Source organism: Pyricularia pennisetigena, chromosome 6 (assembly GCF_004337985.1).
Source record: "Pyricularia pennisetigena strain Br36 chromosome 6, whole genome shotgun sequence".
In the NCBI taxonomy this organism is placed as follows: domain Eukaryota; kingdom Fungi; phylum Ascomycota; class Sordariomycetes; order Magnaporthales; family Pyriculariaceae; genus Pyricularia; species Pyricularia pennisetigena.
The window spans coordinates 966,970-989,618 of NC_043744.1; the positions used below are offsets into that span (position 1 = coordinate 966,970).

Below are 22,649 nucleotides of genomic sequence, written 5' to 3' on the forward strand. Positions count from 1 at the left end.
ATCAGCAGATGGGCCTCCCGGTACTATAGTGGAGCTTGCGGCAGATGCGAGGTGAGAAACTTGGTGATCTTCGTGACTGCTGGAGCTTGTTGGGCCGTTGGAGACACGTCCGACCGGTTTTCTCCTCGATCTGGCCATGCATCCGGCTGAGGGTTGAGAACGGGACGGTCGGCGGGAGAAACAGTTATCAAGCGTGCGATTGGCACCTAATGTACTATAAAAACCCCAAGTGAACGGTGCAGGCGGAGTGGTTGGTGATGTCACTGATGGAATATTTCCAGGGGATGTTTGCTTCAGGCCTGGATTTCTATTTTGTGACTGGGTTAGAGACCCCCACCCCCAAAAAAAGGGAAAAAAAGAAAAAAGAAAATAGAAAAGAAAAAAGAAAAGAAAAGAGAAAAAAAAGAGAAAAAGTATAAGAAAAAAAAAGCGAAAAAGATAAGAAAAAAGTGAAAGAAAAAAAGTATAAGAAAAAAAAAAAGAAAAAAAAAAAAGGCAAAGTGTCAAGCGATTACAATCTGGGGATAATGATACTTGCTTTCGCATCGCATGGAAATCAAGGGTTTGTTGTCTGGGGCAAAAACTGTCGCTGAAATAGCGACCGGCGCCAGCGAAACAAACGGCGGCTAGTTTCAGTGGACCCTGGTGAATCCTGGTGCGAAATTGGGATTTGTGTCACGAGCCAATGTGGGCGGTTAAATTCCGCATGAGGAATTCAGCTCGGTCCTGAAAAGGGAATTTTTCCTTTTCTCTTTTTTTGAATAGTTTGGATTTCTCGTTAACGAATGCCCGGAAACGGCATTTTTTTTTCCGTGCTGTTCTTTTTCTTCTTGTTCCCTTTCTTTGTGCCACGTATTTTGTCTTGCTGGTTCATGCCGCCAGCAGCTGGGAATGACGTATGCTGTTCCCTTTGCTTGCCCTTTACCCTGCATACATGCGCATTCCTTCTATTTTGCACGGAGGTATATTGCCCACCCGGGTCAAGCTTCATGCGAGACTCGGCGATTGGCACCTTGACGTTGCAGTATACAAGTTTGCTTCCGTCGAGACAGCAAGCCGACCGACGGCACACATTATCGCGGAAGCTTCCAATCACGGGGGGTCTAACGGGAACTATTTTTGGGGCCCGGCACCTGCAGCCACCGGGAACACGGGAACTCTGCGTTTTGTTTCATTTTGACTTGGATGAGAATGATGGTTTATTTTTATTTTTATTTTTATTTTTTTCTTTGTTGCACAGCTTGTAGGATTTGGTGACACTACGTCCTAGAAATTCGTGACACGGCAGAAAGGCGTGCATCCCGGCTGTCGTTTGTGGTCCGCTCTGGGTTGCTGATCTTGTACTGGATTTTCTCCCCTATTGTAGCCCATGCCGTCAACAGTAGCCTCTTTCTCCATCGAGTTTCCTGCTGCAAACAGGCAGTTCGGCACACATCCTGGGGGCAAAGCCTGAAGCTCTTGTCTGCCAAGGCCAAGCTGAACGCACGCGAACCCCTGCCGCGACGGAAACGAAATATCCGCTGACGAGACCTGTGGAGCGCGAAAATGTCTACAGTCCTTGCCTATCTTTTGGCTTTCGACCGTCGGGCGAGTCAAAAACCCGCTAATCGCTGTGGGGTTGATCGTGTGATGGGGATGCATGGACATACCGGGGGCTTCACATTGCTTATGAGGACCGTGGAGGGTCGACCTAAAGTACAATATGTAAATATATAAAAGGGTTTGCCGCCGACGATGATCGACATGTTGCCTGCTTCACTCCTCGCACATGCCTTGCCTTGGCTGCCGATGTCGCCCGTGACTGTCATTCGCTTGACCCCGTCGTCTGCCAACCGTCCATATTGTTACCTGTGGCGATCATGTTCAACCTCCAGAAGGCCGGCGTGGCCACGCTGCTGCTTCTACACGGGGCTCGTGCCGACGTCTGCAGCACCCTTTTGAGCTCGTCCCCTGAGATCCAGATCGCCAAACCTTATAGTGTGAAATGGTCCGGAGAGCAGCTCGAATATTGGGTAAGAATATTAATCTAGATATAGATCCGAGACTTGTTGCACTAGTCTAGTCATCGTCACGACTCACAACGACGGGTCCAGGGCTAACATTGTATCCCCCAAGAGCACCGGATGCGGCAAACTCCACCCTTCCTGCATCCTATACCCAAAGAACGCGCAGGAGGTCGCTGCCATCGTTGAGGCCCTGCGAGAGACGAACGAGTCGTTTGCGATCAAGTCTGGTGGCCACAACCCGAACCTCTACTTTGCCAGCATAGACGGTGGGCCGCTCATCTCGACTGCGAACCTGAATCAGGTCGAGCTTGACGTCGCCACTGAGACGGCCAAGCTGGGTCCGGGCAACCGTTGGGACGAGGTCGCCGACAAACTGGACGGCTCTGGCTACTCCGTTGTTGGTGGCCGCTTGGGCAACGTTGGAGTCGGGGGATACATGCTAGGGGGTGAGTTTTCGGTTTTCGGCGGCGAAAATATATATATATATATATATATATATATATATATATATATATATACATAAATCCCACAAGGGCTTGTGCTGATAAAGACAACATCCAGGCGGCCTCAGCTTCATGTCAACCGAATATGGCTGGGCGGCCAACTCGGTCGAGTCGTTCGAGCTCGTGCTGGCAAATGCCACCATCATCAACGTGACGCGGGACAGCCACCCGTCCCTCTTCAAATCCCTCAAGGGCGGCGGCAACACGTACGGCATAGTGACGAGCTTCACCGTCAAGGCCTACAAGCAAGGCACCGTCTGGGGCGGCAACTACTTCTTCAACGCGACGCCAGCCACCGACGCGGCGCTGCTCGAGGCCGTCGCCGACTTTGCCATGCACTACCCGGACCCGAAAGCCGCCATCATCCTGACGGCCGAGCGCACGGGGCTCGGCGTCGTCGACCTCTGGATCATGTTTTTGTACTACAACGGCGAGCGGCCGCCGGCGGGCGTGTTCGACCGCTTCCAGTCCATCAAGCCCTGGATGGACACGACCAAGACGCGCACCTACGCGGACCTGGTCAGCTTCAACAACTGGGCCGTGCTCAAGGGCAGCCTCTACACCATCGGCACCGAGACGATCCCCATGCCGTCGCCGGCGGGACGAAACTCGTCCGCCGTCGCCGCCTCGACCCTGCAGGACGTGCACAGGAACTGGCGCGACGTCAGCACGCTCGCGCTGCTCAAGGTCGGCGGCCTCGTCGCCAGCACCGCGTACCAGCCGGTCCCGAGGTCCATGGCGGCCGTGGCGAGGGCCAAGGGCGGCGACCTGCTGGACCTCGACGAGGACACGGACCTGATGGTCATGGAGTACAACTACAGCTGGCTGCTCGAGGGTCGGGAGCGCGACGTCGTGGACCGCGCGATGCAGGACACGTACAACGGCGTCAGGGAGCGCGTGGTCGCGGGCCAGGCGGCCGGGGAGCTGCCGGCGGATGCCCACCTGCCGCTGTTTGCCAACGATGCCTACTTTCGCCAGGATTACTTTGGCAGGCTCAGGCCGGAGACCAGGGAGATGGCTGCCGCGGCGAGGGAGGCTGTTGACCCCGAGAGGTTCTTTGCCGGCAAGACGGAGGGCTTCAAGATTTGAGTTGGGTTGCTGCAGTGTGTTTGGCTGTCATGATTCAAAGTGTGTGTGTGTAGAACTCAAGAATAAAACAGCCGGCTTGCGTCCTTGCTTATGAACGCATAATCATATTATTGTGGCACTTTCTACCTGAAAACTTCAAGCATTCCCTTCTTCGTCTCTGCTTATCTGCTATCGACTTTAGATAAACCCTTTTTGGCCTCTTTTAGCAATCCCAAAATGGCCATATTGTTCACTGTCATACACATCTCTGGCCAAAAAAAAACTCATTCAGCGAGCTTGGCGCTGACAGATCTAGCTGGATTCAGAGGTAATATGGCCTTTCTCGGTCAGGCTCGCGGCGTTTGTCGGTGAAAAGGTGACGGAGCAACTACAGCAGCTCAGGTGGGCTCTCTGCCTTCAAATCTCGGCTGAAGCCAGTAGTAAAGCCTTGAGATAAGATAAAGATGATTTCTATTTTTCAACCCATGACAGCAAAAGTCACCCTTTATCACATTCTAATCCCAAAAAGGGTATTGAGATGCATTACGTGGCTGAAATATAAGCTTGCCAAACATCAGGCGGCACGCAATGATAAGATGAGATAGGGAGAGTAACACAAAAGAGTAGCCGAAGTTCCCGTAATCAAATATCTATCATGGTTCTTATGCCTCGCTTGTCGTGGATCCATTGACCATTCGTACACGCTTCAAATATCACACCGACTCAGGGTCAGGTGTCATAAGCAACTATAATATTACGCGGGCTATGAAACAGGGGAAACTTGGTTACGGTGAACCAAAGCAATGAAAATAAATGCCCGAAATTCACGTTTACACTTACTATCGTCAAGGTTTGCCAAAAACGATATTCAACTGTTGATAGTTATAGTGTGTGTTCGGCAGGGTATGTCCCAAGGGTTTCCATGAACGAGGTACAAGATACTATCAACTCTAAGCTTAAAAAGAGTATCCGCATGTACATCGGCCGTATTTCGTATTTTGATACCGCGGGAAACCCTCCCAAAATTCCAAGTGCGGCAAAGCAAAAAAGACGCGTCTTCCATTTCATAACTATTGATTCACAAGAGCCAAGGTCAGCCATCTTGGATAGGTTGGCATAAGCGGGCCGATGTGGCGCACACAGCGCGAGTTGTATCCAAGCCGGGAAAACCGGCCAACAGAATGTTTACCAAGATCAGTGACATTTTTCATTACTCGTGAAGGTCAAGGGAGAGTAATGATTTTACACATGTCAGCGGACGAATTGGGCCGGGTCTAACGCGAAAAGAATCCTACAAACCGAATAGAAAAAAAAAAAAAAAAGATGACGGTAAGACGGTCATTCTTCCCGCAAACTGACAAGAAATTCCAACATTTCAAATCCAACAGCTTGTGATATGAAGAGTTGATTGGGTGAAAGCCAGCTGGGGATCGGCAGATTGTAAGACGCAGTAAGAAGCTTCTGCCAAAACAATTCCACATGTGCGTTCTTGCAGCGGCTCTAGTTGTCTTGAAATGGTTTCCCCAGATTAATACGAAAAAAAAAAAAAAACAAAAACAGAACAGGCATCAAAACGCGTGACTTGACCAATAGCTTTCCCCAAATGATGTCAGCCACTCAAGAAACCGCCACGTCCGGGGCCCGGCTTAAGATAATAAGACAAGGAACCAAAAATACAAACACCGACTAACACGGAAAACGTGCGGGCCAGGACTACCGGGAATACGAAGAGTCGGCCCTCGCTCCAGAGGAATGCCAAGAAAGGGCTAGACCAGGGCAGGCGTCATTTTGGCGCCGCAGCTCGGTGCTTGGGTCCTGTCGATCTTCAGCGGCGTCGACCAATCTATTTGGTTTGGTTCTTCCAAAAACAGCCACAACTTTGACAGGAAAAAAAAAGGCGCGGGCGTTTCTTGGAAAGGGGGATGGGGGATTTTGTCTCTTCGGTCTGGCTTGGCGGGCAGTTGGGTCATTATCTGGGATACGACTCACCTGGAAAGACCGGGCCGGAGGAAGTCTGTGATGGTAAGAGAGGCCATCTATAAGAAGATGGGCCCTCCGGTCCGTATTTGAGACAATTGCAGTCACAGTCAGAGCGACAACCGGGTTCAATTCAGCCACATACTTTTGAACCATTTGAAAGCGTACCCACCCACAGCCTTGACGAGAAACGTCTGAAAAAAAAAAGCCTGGCTTGCAATTACCACATCCCCAACCTTGCACCACCAGCATCATGAAGTCCTTCACCGTCGCAGCCATCCTCGCCGCCGCGACCTCCCTGGTCAGCGCGGCGCCGGCCACCCCGACCGGCGGCAACCCCTGCGACGTCATCCGGTGCGCATCCGGCACCATCTGCCAGGTCAGCGCAGACGGGACGACCGGCCGGTGCGTGCCCGAGGCGGAGCAGCAGTGCGGCGAAGACGTCGTCTGCGGCCACGGCAGCCGCTGCTGCAACCCCATCAGGGGCATCTGCGTCAGCCCGCCCAACATGTTCTGCATCATGAGCGGCCCGGTGTTCAACGATGACGACGACGACGACGACGAGAGCACCACCACCACCACCACCACCACCCCGGCAGAGCCGACGGCACCGGCGCCGGCAGGCCCCTGCGACGACGTCGTCTGCACGGGGACCACCATCTGCCGGCCCAGCGAGGACGCCAGCTCGGCCGAGTGCGTGCCGATCGCGGAGCAGCAGTGCGGACCGGACGTGGTCTGCGCGCACGGCCAGCGCTGCTGCAATCAGTTCCTGGGCATCTGCATCACGCCGCCCGACATGGCCTGCCCGCGCATCGCCGCTGCCCCGGTGCAGCAGCTCGAGCAGAAGATGGAGGAGGAGGAGCAGCAGCAGCAGCAGCAGCAGCAGCAGCAAAGCAACGGTACGGTCTGCGGGTCCAACATCTGCCAGGCGGACGAGACGTGCTGCAACGCGAGCTGTGGCTACTGCACTAAGCCCGGCCAGGGCTGCACCAAGGAGTTTTGCCTCCCGGAGTCGGGTCCCCGGTGCGGCAGGGAGACGGTTTGCCCCGTCGGATGGGAGTGCTGCAACGAAAGCTGCGGGACGTGCGTCCTCCCCGGTAATAGCTGCACGATGCAGTTCTGCGGCAATTGAAAAGGCGGGTGGGTCGTGAAGGTCCGAGTGGGCGGGGAGGAAGTTTGATTTAGGCAGGAGGCTTGTTCGTTATAAATATAGATACGGGTGACCATTTGTTTGCTTGGTGGGCAGTCTGCTGGCTTGTTGTCGGTGATAGCATGTTTGGAATTTTTAACAACTTGTCAAATAAAACTTGCATTCAAAGATGTAGGAATACGGGCTTCATGCAGGAGCCAAGGATCACTAAAAGCCTCAGGGTCCGATAATGAAGATTATCTTTGTATATTTTTAAGCTTAGAATAAGCTGGATGGATCTCGAGTGGGGTGTTTATGGTGGCTCGGGCGGTAAATGTTTCCCCTTGCATTTGTCATTTGTTTCATGGCAAGTCTACTGTACGATTCGTTCATTTATTGCATCGTTGTAGGGACCATGCCAACTGGCAGAGAATGCAAGGCACTTAGCCAACTCTTTGACGATATTGGACCAGATAACAAGGTTTGTCGAAAATTGATTTGCACATTCATTTGTCTGGTTTCCCGAGCGTCGTCCCTGGTGTGAAAGTAACTCGATTTTGCTTGGTCAGTCTATCAGCTCAATTCGAGTTCCATCCCACCCTCGCCTCAACCCGTGCAGCCAGGCAGGATTTACCGAACCCAGGGCCCAAGCCGGGCAACAAGCCACATTTTCCACCCGCAAATCCCGGGGACGGTAACGCTCAATTTTGGTCAAAGCGGCCGCGAACGTGAGCGTTTTCTACAAAAACCCCCCACCCGAACCCAGGCTTATATTGGCTTGGCGGGGTTAGAATTGCCGCGCCTGTTGCTGATGCCCCATCACGATACGACGACGCTAAAACTTTGACTTTGAGTGTCAAATGTCACGATGCTTACCAGTCTTTGGGATTTTGTTTTATTTGTTTCCGACGTTGAGAGCCACAATGAGAAGTTGCGCGCCTTCCGCCAGGGAATAGGGGTCAATCGGGAGCCTTGGCGTTTTACTGGGATGGAATTTTATTCACTTCGCCGACCAACGATAAAATCGTTCCATTTCCTCCTCCTCGTCCTGGACCGGAAATCGTCTGGCACCATCCCTCTTGCGTTCGTTACCTGCCACATCAGCCAATACACCCGACGGACAATCACACAAAAATGTACTTTTCTAAGCTCCTCCTTGTCGTTGCCGAGATTACGGCAGTGGCGGCCCTCCCCTCCGCCGTGGCTCTGGAGCCGAGGCAAGACGTCGTGGTTGTCAAAAACGGTAACTTTAATGAGGTGATGGGACTGGGTCGTGACCTTAGGATCAACCTGATTTATCCAGCTGGGGTGAGTATCCTGCTGTATTTCCATAAGAAAAAAAAAAAAAAAAAAGATGTGTTATTGACAGTTTCTCGGGGGGGAAAAAAAATATAGGCCAACGGTGCCGTCATGGTCGAGTACCAGCATGGAAAGGACCGTTCACTACTCACGACCCAGAACCGCGCCCCGCCCCCTGCGCCCGCGGGCTACTTTCCTCTCGAGCCCGTGTCGTACCGCATGACGATGGACGGGACCAACGGCGGCAACAACTTTGACTTTTTGAAGATTGACTACGTTCTAAACCAGGACAGTACGTATTGTTGATTCTTGTTCTTGTTGTCTTTCTGCGTCAAAAAGGGGCAGGCCATGCATGATTCATACACTTACACAACTTGCAGAGGTCGGCAAGCTCAACATCAGAAACGGCATCTTCGCCAAGCCCGACGGCCAGGGTTCGTTTGTGGTCGCTACCGACGGCCCCCTCGAGTATGTGAGCAACTCTCAGCGCACAATGCTCTCGATGGACCTGGGCAGGAAAGGCAGCTTCGACGGCGAGTGGGGATTCTTCATTCCTACTGCTGATGCTATTGCTGGCGGGCTTACCACAGCGTAGGTTTTGAATCAAGATCGCGGGCTGTGAACGCCTGTCCACTGTGCTGTTGTTGTAGGAAATCTCGGATGGGATCTCTGGCGAATCAAGTGCTGGGAATCCCAGCAGATAAGAGCCTACACCAGTATCTTACAGACATAATGCCTTGGAACCCAAAGAACCTAGAGACCAGCAGATAAATTACAGCTCAGGAATAAAGTCTGTGATCTCCCGAGTCCTACCCTGATTTCAAAACGCTGGCCAGACATCCGCCTAGTCACAGGTCATAACCAAGTAGTCCTCAGCCTCCAAACACGTACAATGCTAGTTTACTCAAACCTCGAAAGAAACACATCGGCCTTCTCCCACTCCCGTTCAATAGTTACCCTCTTCTCCTCGCTCCTGACCACAAACTCAAACGAGCACTCCTTGGGTGCGATCAAGATGGAATCCTTGAACCCAGTCCTGACGTCCAAGTCCAGCTCGCCCGTGGCCACGATGTCAAAGGCCCACAGCACCTTGGCCGTGAGCATGAGGAGGGTGTTCTCTGCGAACCGCCTGCCGGGACAGGCGCGACGCCCGGCCCCAAACGCCCACGTGTCCCTCCTGAACCCCTGCTGCGACTTGGCGTCGTCTCCTCCGCCCTCGACGCGGTCGTGCTTCGCCCCGAACCGGTTGCGCAGGAACCGGTCCGGCAAGAAGCGGTCCGGGTCTTCGTACTCGTTCGGGTCTTGGTGCAGCGCCCAGACGTTCATCACGACGATGGTCCCCTTGGGGATCGAGTAGCCCTGGTACGTGTCGTCTTCGGTGGTGGCGTGAGGGATTGACGTGGGGAACGGGGGGCGGAATCGCATGGTCTAAGTAAGGTCCGGGGGGAGGTTCGATGTGCGTTAGTTGACGTTTCCTGCATACACCAGGAAGAGGAGCTGCACGGTGTAGGCACACAAGCCCGTTTCCTCCCCCTCCACTCCCCTCCCCCCACCCAAAAAAAAAGACCTACCTCAAAGATGCAGGCCATCAAAAACGGCAGCTCCTTGGCGTCAGCCGACTGCGGCATCTCACCGCCGTAGACGCGGTCAACCTCCTCCTGCGCCCGGCGCATCGCATCCGGGTGAGCGGCCATGGCCAGCGAGAAGGTCTCAAACGTCATGGCGGTGGTGTCGGCGCCGCCCTCGAACAGCACGCCGGCGGAGATGACCATCTCGTCCTCGGTGTAGGCCTGCCTGCCCTCGGCGACCGCGCGCTCGTTCTCGGCCAGGACGTCAGCCACGAAGCAGTCCAGCCTCCGGCCGCGCCCGATCCCGTCGCGCGCCGCGCCGAACAGGCCCCGGTACAGGTCGCTCTTGTCCCGGCCGAGCCGGCGCGCGCGCTCTTTCCACGCGCGCCAGGGGTCCAGGGCGGCGGGCAGCCGGCGCAGCGCGGGGAACACGCCGTAGGGCGGCGGGCTGGAGGACGCGTCGACCAGGTCCGCGAAGCGCTGGTTGGTCTCGAAGAAGCGGTGGCTCCAGCTGCCGGGCCCGCCGTCCCTGCAGCGCTGGCCGTAGACGGACGCCAGGATGACGGCGGCCGAGAAGCGCAGCATGTAGTCGTGGCAGTCGCGGCCGTGGCGGAGCAGGTCCCAGACCATCTGCGTGCTCTCGGCCCGCTGGATCGGGACGACCCTCTGCGCGCTGCGGTGGTCGCGCAGGAAGTCGTCGATGGTGCGCCGCTGCTTGCGCCACTTGGGCCCGTAGGGCGTGAAGGCGGCGTGCTGGTCGTGCGGCGGCGGCAGGGCGTAGTCCAGCGCCGGGACGTACGGCCGGCTCGAGTAGATGGCGCCCTTGAGGTCGAGCAGGTCGCGCACCTGTTCCCACTTGTTGAGCACGAGCAGCTTGGCCGAGGGGCCGAGGTGGAAGCCGAGGAGGCCCGAGGAGGACGCCGCGTGCGTCGTCGACCATTCTTGGTATGATAGGAAGGCCTTGGAGGTCGGCATCTGGTGCATGTTGCCGAGGAATGGGAGCCTTGGAGGACCCGGGGGGAAGCGGGATTTCAAACGAAGCCTAGGGACCAGCAATAACGCCGCAACGAGTAGCAGCAATATCGCCGCGGTCGGGACTGTGAGTAGGGTCATGTTGGCGTGCTTGGGAGCAGGTTCTGATATGGCTGCACGTTTATTTCGATTCCTAACTTCCACAAAGTTGCAAATAACAAGGGAAAACGACTGTTGTGATCGTGTAGAGCGGAAAAAAACAATGAAAAAAAAAAGGATCAAAATTCTACAACACAACCCCGATGCCACAAAACCATAATCAACTAGACTGATATGGTTCTTGAAGTTTGGGCGGAAGTTTCACTCCGGTCAGCTTCTAAAGTGATAACGTGCTGTACTTGTGCATTTCATCCCGTGGAGGTGGGGATGCCTCGTGCATGTGCATGAGATAGCGCTTAATACTCAAGGGATATTGGTAAGTTGGTGACATACAAGATAGCTCACGAAGGAAACAAAAGAAATAAAAGAAAACCTCGCTTGTGGACATGATTGGCAAGGGAAAAAAAAAGGTAGACTGCTACACCACATGTTTGACAGTTTGGCAACCGTTGCACACCTGGCGGCCTGCATTAGTGACTTGTTGAGGAAACCAACCGCGCTTGACAAGCAAACGCGCCCAGACTTTGTGTGCCTCGTACTGGCCCATCATAATTGGGCATCTTGAAGATCTGCACGAGAGCACAAAGGTGCTTACCCGCTATTCCGATGTTACTCCCTCACACGCACATGATCTATGGTAATGATTATGAATGATCCGAGACGTCCTGTCACTTTTAGGCTTCTGCCATCCGTAACTCTTATGCTTCATCGGTGACGTATACGTGCACAAAACCCACACACACGCACACAAGGTGAGATTGTTGCTTACAAGAGCCATGTAAAAAGGATTGGGTATCACTATCACGCCCAAAAAGTCACAATCTACAAATCTTTTAATGCGTACACTTTTGTTGTGGATTTTTAGTGGACACGGCAGTACATCTGCTCCCGCGACCAGTTCTGCAACTATGCCGGAAAATAGATGGGAAGAAAGAATTCGATGGTTTTAGGAAGAGGAAGAAGATCGGAAACAGGCTTTTGGGAACAAGCCACCTTGAAAACACTCGTAAATGATCCAGTTTCTGCAAGCCACTTCACCATTGCCCACGGCTGAGTTATACCAAATGGAGTGTATTTTGTGAGATGGGGCCTGCGCGGGAGTTTATCAGAATTGGTCTCTGTGAGATGGTGAAAAAAGACGGATATAAGCCACGACGCTTGACAAAATAGAAGCAGATTGTGTGCGCCTGATTTGGGACAAAGTCCCACATGGGATTGTGTATTATAATTATAATATACATCACAAAGTGCCAATTTACAGCATCTTGCATCAATATTGCCTCACGCTTAGCTTTGCAGATTAACATTCCACTATGCTATGTTCATTTATGATGAAATCGCCAACGCATCTGGGTCGCTAAACCCCTGGTATCTACTACGCTTCATTCGTCCTATCTTTGCTCAGGCTGCCCAGGCTCACCAATTTCAATCACGAATATGGACGAGTTCGGAATGCAATCGTATTCTAAGGAGTCTTGGTAGGCGCTTCTCCGCTTGCTAAATCGAGCAATACTACTCTAAAGCCCCATACTTTGCTTCAGATCTGCAGCCTCCCCAGCGTCGCAAACCTCTCCCAAACGCTATATCGCCAAATCTAATTCCAAAAATCGGTATGCGTGTTGGTTTCTGGGTAGCCTGGCTTCGAATTGATCCAACTAGCACCCGCAGTGTTTGCAAGCGGCTTACGAATGTTCAATCGCTTCCGTCAAGTCATAAGCAAGAGTAAACAAATTTGATTGGAATTGAATTCAAAGGAGCCTATCTTTCCTTGGTTCGCATACCCTCTTGATGGTTTCCACTTCAATTCTTAGCATACATCTCCCATTCCTGTCATGAATGTCCCACGCAAATCCATTGACGTCCACTTCAGTAAGATTCATCGTCAAGGATGGGAGCGTCCAAGCGGTTGAGATCGACGTTGGGCAGGTTGACATGCTCATCAATGATAGGGGCGTCAAGCCTGTTCAGGTCGACGTTAGGCAAGTTGACGTGTTCGTCGATGATGGGAGCATCCAGACGGTTGAGGTCGACGTTGGGTAGGTTCATGTGCGCGTCGCTACGCTTCGCTGGAGATATTGTTAGACATGGCAGGCAAACTTGGTAGGAGACTCATTGTGACAGGATAGAAACGAAATTACCAGGGATGGCGAAGCCAAGGGCAACCGGCGCCAGAAGGCCGATGAGAAACGTCTTGAAAAGCATTGTGTTGGACTTGGGGGAAGATCAGAGGGAGTGATGGTCAGGGATGAGATCAAGACGATACTAAAACGTCTCCCCGGCAGTGCAGTACAACGTATACAGCTTGAATATCATGCTAGAGCGGCTATAGATCAAGCCACCCATGGACTTTATATCCATCTCTCGGACTCTTGGAAGAATCTCCCAGTCAAATGCTTGATATGCCCTACTCACATTCCATCTTACACAGTGCAGATGCGGTATATCACAGATGGCATACTGCACCTTGAGGGGAAAAAAAAGGAAGTGATTTGCAAATAAGTAAGCCTGAGGAGAATAGTGCCACCCCGCCAACACCTGCAACGGCCTTTTGCCAAACGGGCCTTGACCAACAAAGTACAGCCTGACGATAACAGATGAGGGGCACGTTACTTTTGGCCACCCTGTAAATGCAGTCAGCATTTTTCGCCATGCAGTCAGCCACTTTCACAATCCAACGAGCAGACGATATGTATATTGTGCTGTCATCCTCAAAGATTGGTTGCACAGTATATGCCACGTCAAGCTGGCGTAAATGTTCAAAAAGACATCGGGAGATAATGCAATCAACGCTTCTCAATGGGCGAACAGATGGCGCCTTGGAAACGTGGAGAGAAAGCGGGGAAGGTTTGTGTGATACAACTGATCAACATAAGCGGCTTACGTTGGACGGGATATCTTGTGAGTTGCTCGGCAGAATTCTGAATGGAGGGTTGTGTCGCGCTCCCCCTTCCCCGTGGGCTCAATATTGTGCCCGTCTACCTGTCGGCTCAATAAAATACATACATCTCGGTACAGCCCTCTCCTGCTATCCTCGATGAAGCCAGGCGTTTCGCTTTTTACCCATCTCTCAAAGGCTACTTTGATTTCTTGCCCATTATGGAAAAATACAGCCCAACCGAGCCTTTGCATCAACGTCTGCTAAGCCAAGACTGTGCTGACGACGGTGAGAGCAGCAGCAGCAATTTTGGCTTCTCCATGCCTCAACCTACGTCGGTGCGGAGCAGGCTGAGGGACAACATCGCTGGTTTTGTTTGCTGTCTGTTGCTCTGCTATATTGCTGTCATCTCAACCATCAACTTCGCAACCAAGAGCGGCGGCGGCGGCTCGTCGCACCGCACAGCACAAGAGTCATTCAGTAGCATGTTTCCAGGTTTGTCAGACCATAATAATTCCACTTTGCAAATTGTAACATGTTTTCAATGGGCTCATCGGTTTCTACCCTCTGCCAGCGCTTCCTGACCTGCACATTGAGTATCAAAAGCGGGTCGAATGGGTCGACCCCCGACCTCACCCCTTCAACCTGCCCGTGTCGGACGCGCTCGACACGGCCTGGGAGGACCTCCTCTACAGCCTCAACGTCCGCGTCCGCCCTCATGAGATGCAGCTCATCAACGAGACCATGGTCAACCGCGCCCGGGTCACGGGCGACGGGTACGCCGCGGCGATGGGCATCTGGCACGAGCTCCACTGCCTGAATAACCTGCGCAAGCTGCTGCACTGGGACTATTACGGCCCCAAGTACGGCGGAAAGGAGAATCCCGAGGCATTTGGGAAGGGGCACTCAGGTGAGCTTTTGTGTTTGGTCCTTGTCCGGATCATCCATCATATCTGCCTTCCCAGACAAACACAAAGATGCTGACCCAGTGGATTTTCAAACCCCACCCCACCCCAAACAAACCCAGACCACTGCATCGATATGATCCGCCAATCGCTCATGTGCAGGCCCGACACCTCGCTTTACCCCTTCCACTGGGGCGCGGACGGCATACCCAGCAACCACGTCAAGGCCAAGACCCCCAAGACATGCGTCAGGTGGGACAGCCTGGAGACCTGGGCGCAAAAGAGGGCGTTGAGGCCGGGCGAGTACTCCTACGTCAGGGATCACTCTGCCAATGAGCATTCAAAGGCCAGGGGGCAGAAGAATAAGCCTGAGTCCTCCTGAGAGAATGAGAGCGTGACAGAGACCATCAAGATGTATGACGGTTCCTATTTCCTAATTTCAACTTCGGCGGTTTGTAAAAGTGAGACCGGAAAAATTAATCTTTAGCGGGAATCTCTTAATTGCAGCCGGTTCTCCTCAGTATATCCCAAGTTGCGCTTAAGCATGCTGCCGGTTGATGACAGGACAAAATCTGCGAGGAATCGAGGCGTTCCAAATTTCCGCACTTGAACGCAGCCCTAATCGGTGCTTCTTCTACAGTGGGTGACCCACAAGTGGTCATGACCCGGAAGTGGTCACCCTGAGGTTAAGATTAAGGTTTTATAACATTTTAACGAATACTTCAATAAGGGGCGAAATTTGTACGTATATAAATCCGTAAATTGGTCTATTTAACCGTATAGGTCTTATCTATATAAGGCGTTTTCTGAATGAGATATTAGGCTATTGGACAAAACCCTGTTTTCATTGTTTGAAGTTCGATTCAAAATGCTATAAATGTATAGTAGAAAATATGTTGCAAAGCGATTAAAAATACTTATACTGCATTTTTATTTATTTGATTGCTAATTATAGTTAGCGATATATTTTTTTGAAAGGAGGAAAATTCAAATATATATAAACTGTACGTACACAAAGTATTATAATATAAGATACAGTTTATATAGTAATAAGACCATAAAAAAACCTCTTATATAAAGGTAAAGATAATATTAATTCAATAATTTTTCTGGAATGTAATGTAAGATCATTTATGATAGAATATTTAGTTTTTGAGATCTTCATACTAAAACTTATGATTAAAAAGTAAGAGCATTATTTAATACTAATATATTTCGTTTGACGTTCCAGAGAGCATACCTGATTCAATGTGATTTTGAACTGGATACATGCAACTTTCTTTTTTAATTATGCATAATAGTTATTTTATATTTAAATATTTTGTTTGTTAGCAATTTATATGTGCTGTTCAATTTTTAAGTTTGCAAATTAATTTATTAATGTTGATTATATGCATTATTTTGCTTATAAGGGGTCTACCTTTATCTATATATAATCCACAATGTATAGTGCCGAAGTGGGGCTATCGGGGTTATTATATTATCCGTTTTATTTTATATTATAGGAGTTGCGATTTAAAGGTTAGCGAGTGGGGCTTACCCTGTACTAGGTTTAATACCCACCCTATACTTATGGATGAGTTACCCTGCACCACTGCGTACGAGCCCAGAAATGGTTTGTATGGTAAAAAGGTGTTACGACCAGACAAGTTGGGCCGGTACCAACAAGGCCAGGCGGGGTCACACCCCTCCTAACGACACACGGAACCCGACCGACGGAAGCAGGATTACATAAGGATGGAATTACGTAATTTTACGTAATTGCCAAAAAAATAATCTTAATAATTTTTTAAAATTACAACGGATTAAAGGAAATGATTTTACTAATTTAGTGAAATTAAAAAAAATTACGTTCGGGATATAATTTATATAAAACACGCTTATTATTATATAAATGAAACTTAATTTAAAATTGTTTAATAGCAATTAATTTACTATTGACCTAGGAATTAATTATAATTTTACCCCAATTATTAAAAATCCCCAATTACCTAATTAAAACGCTTAATTGCTTTAACCCATTAAACTTTACCCTAAAAACAGGTTACCTGATACTTTAATCGTAATATTTTAATTGTTTTTTTAATAGGTTATTTTAAAATATATTAAATAATATCGCCGAAATAATATTTTCCAACAAAACCACCCCTTAAACCCTTTTTATTATTAACGTTCCGGCCAACGCTAACGCATTACGCCAAATAGTCGCGACGTTTTAAATAAAAAATCGACAATTCCAGGAACGAATAACCGAGTAAATTAATCGAATTAATAAAATTCATATTAAATACCTTTTATTATTACTTTATAATAGCACCCCAGATATTTTGTAGGGATTTTTAACAGAATATCGGGCCTATTTTTACTTTAACGAAAATAATTTCGATAATAACGTAATAAAATTATTTGGGTAATTTCGTTATTAAAAAGCGATACGTTCGCCTAGTTTAAATTAATCCTACGAAATTATTGGGACTATAATAAAAAAAAACCATAAAATTAAAACCAACCGCATTTTCGACGATTACGAAAACTTCGAAAAATGTTTTAGGGGAATTTTCGGCAACCCAAACGAAAAACGTACGGTTAAACGTAAATTAATACGTTTTACCCAAATTAAATCGGTATCCAAATATACCAGTAAATTTCGACAAATTACCGCCAAATTATTATAAGGCCCCGAAACCCTAATAACACGCTTTTATACGGGATTTAAAAAAAAAATTAAAAACGAATTCGTTAAAAAAAAACGACCCGATATTTGAACAGAATACGTAATATTAGCAACTAAAATCGATAACCGATTTTACGAACGAAAATTGGAACGACGCGAAAAACGCAACGTATAAGGACCAATTTTACGAAAAGTTAACACGGGACGCAAATACCAATACCTTAAACCGTTTCGCGAATATAATATTTCCTACGGAATATATAACGAACTTATAAATTTTAACGCGATATAATATAAAGAATTTCGTAAAAATCCCAAAAATGGTCAATGTTTTAAATACGATAAACTAAAATATATCGCCAAATTTTATCCTCAAAACGCTTTTAACCTATATCCCGATTTTATAACCGGATACCAAAATAACACCCCCGATTCAAGGAAACTACGAAAATTAAACGCTACCATTTATGAACAAATATAACCGGATTAATGTAACCTAATAAATTGGATAATATATTATAACGACAATTATATAACCCACAATAACGTAATAATGGACGCAAATTGGTTTTTATGAAAGCCCAAAAACACCCGGATTTAAACGGTAAAAAACCGCGTATTTATTAAAACCAGACCACCAGCATAATTACGCAAGTAAAACGCCAAATTACCCGAATTTACGGAATCGGATATTTTTAAAAAATTAAAACCGAAACTATTGGGATAAACCCACCGCATCCGGATAATTTAATAAACCCCAACGGACGAATCCAATAACGAATTAAAAAACGAATTTAGCGAAAAAGATTATATCCACAAACTTATACAATATAGCAAAGGAAAATAACCCCTATATATACGAAAAAGAATTTATCGATTTATACCGAAACGACCAATTAATATAATTTTCCGGAATGTTATTTTGAATACAAATACAAAACTTTATAGGATTAATTTATCCAAGTTTCGGAAACCACCTAACCCTGAATACGAAATATCCCAAATATATTAAAATCTTTTGAATAAAATGTTTTCGAAACAATTGCGGATTACATTTTAGCAAAAAAATAATCCACGATTTTTTCCCACGACGATATAAAACGATAAATATCCACGAAGTATATACCACCATTGAACTGCCCAATTGGGAAATTAAAATAAAATTTAATACCAAACCAGCGGTGATTTTCACCTTTTATAACGATTACCTTATAATATATTATAACCAAAAATAATTTCCATAATACGAATGCACCCGAAATATATACAAAATATATATATTAACCAAAATATAAATATAATACGATATAAAATTATAATGACCAGGACCCGTACCAATAACCAAAATTGTATGGAACCCCAGCGTAAAAAACAACAAAATACCCACGAACGCACGAAAAACGCCTGCACCAATAGGGCACCGATTTAATAAAGTTAAAATTAAAAACAGTTATACGCCCCGAAATAAAAAATAAAAACCCACGACGCGAATCCAGCAAATTAAAAAATTAAAACAATTAAACGGTATAAAACACCAAACCGTAGCAGCAGAAACGGAATAAAAAACCTTAAACGCCACGCAAACCACGAAAATAGCATACGAATATATATTCCTAAATATACGATTTAATAAAAAACCCATATAAATGCTTTTTGATAACGGAGCACAAAGTAACTATATTTCTCCAAAAATCGTAAAAAAACGACGAATATTTTAATAATAAAAAAATACTATATCGATTGCAAACCATTAAAAAAAAGGCAATTTTATACGGGAACGGTACCACCGAAATAAAAACCTTACACCTTTGGATAGAAAACTATAAACGAAAAAAATAAATTATTTGGACATTACGGATATAAGGAACAAAAACACAATTTTAAAAATTCCCTGGTTTAAAAAAAGCAACCCCCGGATAAATTAAATTATAAACCAACTTTAATAGGAAAAACACTTAATTATTAAACGACCTCCAATATAACAGGGTTTATACAGGAAATATAAGGCACGGAGGGACTAGATAAAGCAAATGGCGTATTTACAGGAAAGACGACCAACCCTGGAACTAATATTGAAAAAAACGACTATTTACAAATTAAAACCGATTAAACTATATAATACCAATTACGAAAAAATAAACCAAAAACGGCAAAATCACAAAGGAATATTAAAATTATATACGACTATTGAGCGAAAAATTCGAAACAGGATTACCGGAACACAGTCCGTTTAACCACGAAATACTATTAAAAAAAAGCCCAACCAAAATTCCATAAAATATACGGTTTAAATACGATATAAATGGAAGTTTTAAACCAATACCTCGCAAAAAACCTTAAAGAAAACTATGTTAAACCATCGATATTACCAACAGGATACCCAATTTTTTCCGTACCAAAAAAAACGGAAAATTACAACTATACGTAAATTACAAACAGTTAAGCAATATTATAATAAAAAATTATTACCCGCCCCACTAATAGGAAAATTTCGAAACATATTTTACCAAATACAATAATTCTACGATATTGAACCTTAAAAAAACATATAATTTAATCCGTATAAAGGAAGGCGAAAAGTGGAAAATAGTATTTCGCATTAAACGAAAATATTACGAGTATTTAATAATATTTTTCGGTTTTACGAACGCCCCCGCAGCTTTTAAAGCCATAATCAACCACGTTCTTAGGGAATGTTTAAGCATTTTTATCATTATTTACCTGGACGATATCCTTATTTTTCCCAAAACGTTAGAAAAATATAAAAAACACGTTTACACAATCCTACAAAAATTACAAAACGTTAAACTTTTAATTAAACCCGAAAAATGCATTTTTTATAGCAAATAAATCAATTTCCTAAAACATATTATCGCTTCTGGAAAAATTAGGATGGAAAAATTAAAAATCCAAGCAATAAAAAAATAACCCCAACCACAAAACGTAAAAAACGTTCGGGTATTTTTTGGATTTGTAAACTTTTACAAAAAATTTATTAAAAATTATGGCGCGATCGCCACCCTATTAACCAATATAACCAAAATGGATTTCAAATTCCAATAGACGGAATAAATACAGCAAATTTTCGAACAATTACGAAACGCAATAGCATAAAAACCGATTTTTAAAATACCAAATCCAACGAAACCTTTCGAAGTCAAAACCGACGCATCCAGCTATACAATCGGAGGACAGTTTAACCAACGAAGCGAAAAAAACGTCTGCATTTTTGCGCCTTTTTTTCACAAAAATTATATAAACTAAAATTCAATTATTAAATCCACGATAAAAAATTTATAAGTATTATCCCAATATTCGAAAAATAAAAATTACAGCTATCCAAAATTAAATACGAAATAGTAATTTACACGAACCATAAAAGCCTAACCCATTTCACCACCAATAAAATATTAAATAAACGATAAATTAAATAAATAAAGTTCATATCAAAATTCATTTCAAAATTATTTACCAAAAAAAACAAAAAGTGGTAAGGCCGACGGCTTTAACAAAAAATTAAACCATAAAAACATAATACCCGAAAAAACTCGGAAAATCTTTACGGTAAACGATAACGGAAACCTTTTACCAATTGACCGCAATTTTATAGCGACCAACACGGTAATTATACCAAACAAATACGAAAAATCCATAAAAATAAAGCCCACGGACACTAAAAAACTTTCAAAACACGGAAACGGTTAAAACAGCACAATAATTTTAAAAGAACACGATAAAAATACGAAAAACCATTAAAAATTGCGAATTTTGCGCAAAAAACAAATCCGCCAAACACAAATTTTACGGGCTTCTACAACCTTTACCAACCCTTAAAAAAGCTTGGCAAACTATTACAGTGGATTTTATCGTTGAATTACCATTTTCCGAAAAACTATTTACTAAAACTAAATACGATAATATATTAATTATAATAAATAAATTTATTAAATATACCTATTTCCTACCTTATAAACAAAATAGCAACGCCGAAAAAATCGTTTACACATTTTTACGAATAATTGTTAACAATTACGGATATCCAAAAAGCATTATTAAGGATAAAAATAAACTTTCTATATTAAAATTTTGGAAATTTTTAATGGAATAGCTAAAACCCGACCATAAATTATTTACAGTATTCCACCCACAAATAAACGGACAAATAAAACGAATAAACCAAATATTAAAACAATATACTGAATATTATATAAGCCATAAACAGGATAATTGGGTACGGTTATTACCCACAGTATAATTCGTATATAATAGTTTAAAAAATAAAAATATTAGAACAATTCCGTTTTATATTAATTACGGATTTAACCCTACGGTATATGAAAAACCAAAAACCACAATTACGGCCCCACGAACCGATAAATAGACAAACGAATTACGAAAAATCCACCAAAAACTTCCAACAAAAATTAAAATTCATACGAAAAGAAATAACCAAATACACTAACCAGCATCGGATAAAAAAACCATTTTTCCAAAAAAAAATAACGTTTATTTTATTCGAGGCAATATTAAAAGACAGCGACCAAACGGTAAATTTAACTTTAAAAAATTTGGATTTTTTGATATCAACAAAAACATTAGCGACACCAATTACAAATTATTATTACCAGGAATTATAAAAATCCATTTAACGTTCCACGTATTATTATTAAAACCAGCACTACCCGGTACTAATATATAAAAAACAATCGAAATTAACGTAAAAAAAACGTACGACGTCGAACAAATACTAAACCACAAACGTAACCACGGCAAAATAAAATATTTTATTAAATAGGAAAATTATAAATACGAGAAAAATAGTTGGGAACCCCTTAACCACCTCCAAAACTGTCAAACACCATTCCCCCGGTATTATTAAAAATTGGATTTGCGAATAAATTAGCCAAAAAAAGGATAACCTAAAAAAACACCATTTATTATTCCCAAAAATTAAAAACCGACCAAAACTCGAAATTATACCACCAAACGAATTTATAAAAAAAACAAACACATATTACAAAACCAAAATACACGAATAAAGCAATTTACGGACCGAGTGCTGCGCAGAAATATTTATTTTATCCAATAAAAAAGGATTTAAAAAACCTGTTAGAAAAAACGAATCCCAAGCAAAATTGGAATCTGGGAAAAACAATTCCAAAAACATTTTAAAAAAATGTCGACCGACCGCCGTCGTTTTTCCTACTTTACCTCCTCACGTTCCACCGGAACTAATTCCTCCAAATCGTTAATACCGCGAAATATAATTTATATTATTTTTTCGAACCATATCCGTTTTTATTTTCGAAAACGTTTAATTTTCGCATTAATTTGGCGACGCGCTTTTTTAACGGCCTCCATTTCGGATTCCATCCGAATATATTAAAAACCAATATCCCGGACTTTCGCGGAAAAGAAACCCAAAACGTTATAATCAAAACAATTAAAACGCAAACACTCCATACAACGAAAAAAATCTTAAAAAAAACCGCGCTTACAATCACCCCACGAAAT

The 22,649-nt window shown here is 45.3% G+C and overlaps 6 protein-coding genes across 6 annotated transcripts; 4 read left to right on the plus strand and 2 right to left on the minus strand.

Moving 5' to 3' along the window:
* Positions 1 to 1,859: 1,859 nt before the first annotated feature.
* On the plus strand, positions 1,860 to 3,598 carry PpBr36_04156 (uncharacterized protein; the record flags this gene model as incomplete). The annotated part of the gene is made up of 3 exons (XM_029891320.1): positions 1,860 to 2,012; positions 2,116 to 2,452; positions 2,568 to 3,598. The coding sequence occupies 3 exons, from the start codon at positions 1,860 to 1,862 to the stop codon at positions 3,596 to 3,598; spliced, it is 1,521 nt and encodes a 506-aa protein (XP_029749539.1).
* Positions 3,599 to 5,807: 2,209 nt separating this feature from the next.
* On the plus strand, positions 5,808 to 6,686 carry PpBr36_04157 (uncharacterized protein; the record flags this gene model as incomplete). The annotated part of the gene is made up of 1 exon (XM_029891321.1): positions 5,808 to 6,686. One exon carries the CDS (start codon positions 5,808 to 5,810, stop codon positions 6,684 to 6,686), a length of 879 nt encoding a protein of 292 aa, XP_029749173.1.
* Positions 6,687 to 7,817: 1,131 nt separating this feature from the next.
* On the plus strand, positions 7,818 to 8,577 carry PpBr36_04158 (uncharacterized protein; the record flags this gene model as incomplete). Its single annotated transcript, XM_029891322.1, has 3 exons — positions 7,818 to 7,991; positions 8,079 to 8,274; positions 8,363 to 8,577. 3 exons carry the CDS (start codon positions 7,818 to 7,820, stop codon positions 8,575 to 8,577), a joined length of 585 nt encoding a protein of 194 aa, XP_029749543.1.
* A 305-nt stretch (positions 8,578 to 8,882) lies between these two features.
* Positions 8,883 to 10,663, minus strand: PpBr36_04159 (uncharacterized protein; the record flags this gene model as incomplete). Its single annotated transcript, XM_029891323.1, has 2 exons — positions 8,883 to 9,410; positions 9,554 to 10,663. 2 exons carry the CDS (start codon positions 10,661 to 10,663, stop codon positions 8,883 to 8,885), a joined length of 1,638 nt encoding a protein of 545 aa, XP_029749544.1.
* Positions 10,664 to 12,547: 1,884 nt separating this feature from the next.
* Positions 12,548 to 12,883, minus strand: PpBr36_04160 (uncharacterized protein; the record flags this gene model as incomplete). The annotated part of the gene is made up of 2 exons (XM_029891324.1): positions 12,548 to 12,747; positions 12,820 to 12,883. The coding sequence occupies 2 exons, from the start codon at positions 12,881 to 12,883 to the stop codon at positions 12,548 to 12,550; spliced, it is 264 nt and encodes an 87-aa protein (XP_029750442.1).
* Positions 12,884 to 13,777: 894 nt separating this feature from the next.
* PpBr36_04161 (uncharacterized protein) lies at positions 13,778 to 14,843 on the plus strand (the record flags this gene model as incomplete). Its single annotated transcript, XM_029891325.1, has 3 exons — positions 13,778 to 14,051; positions 14,131 to 14,466; positions 14,584 to 14,843. 3 exons carry the CDS (start codon positions 13,778 to 13,780, stop codon positions 14,841 to 14,843), a joined length of 870 nt encoding a protein of 289 aa, XP_029750441.1.
* Between the last annotated feature and the right edge of the window lie 7,806 nt (positions 14,844 to 22,649).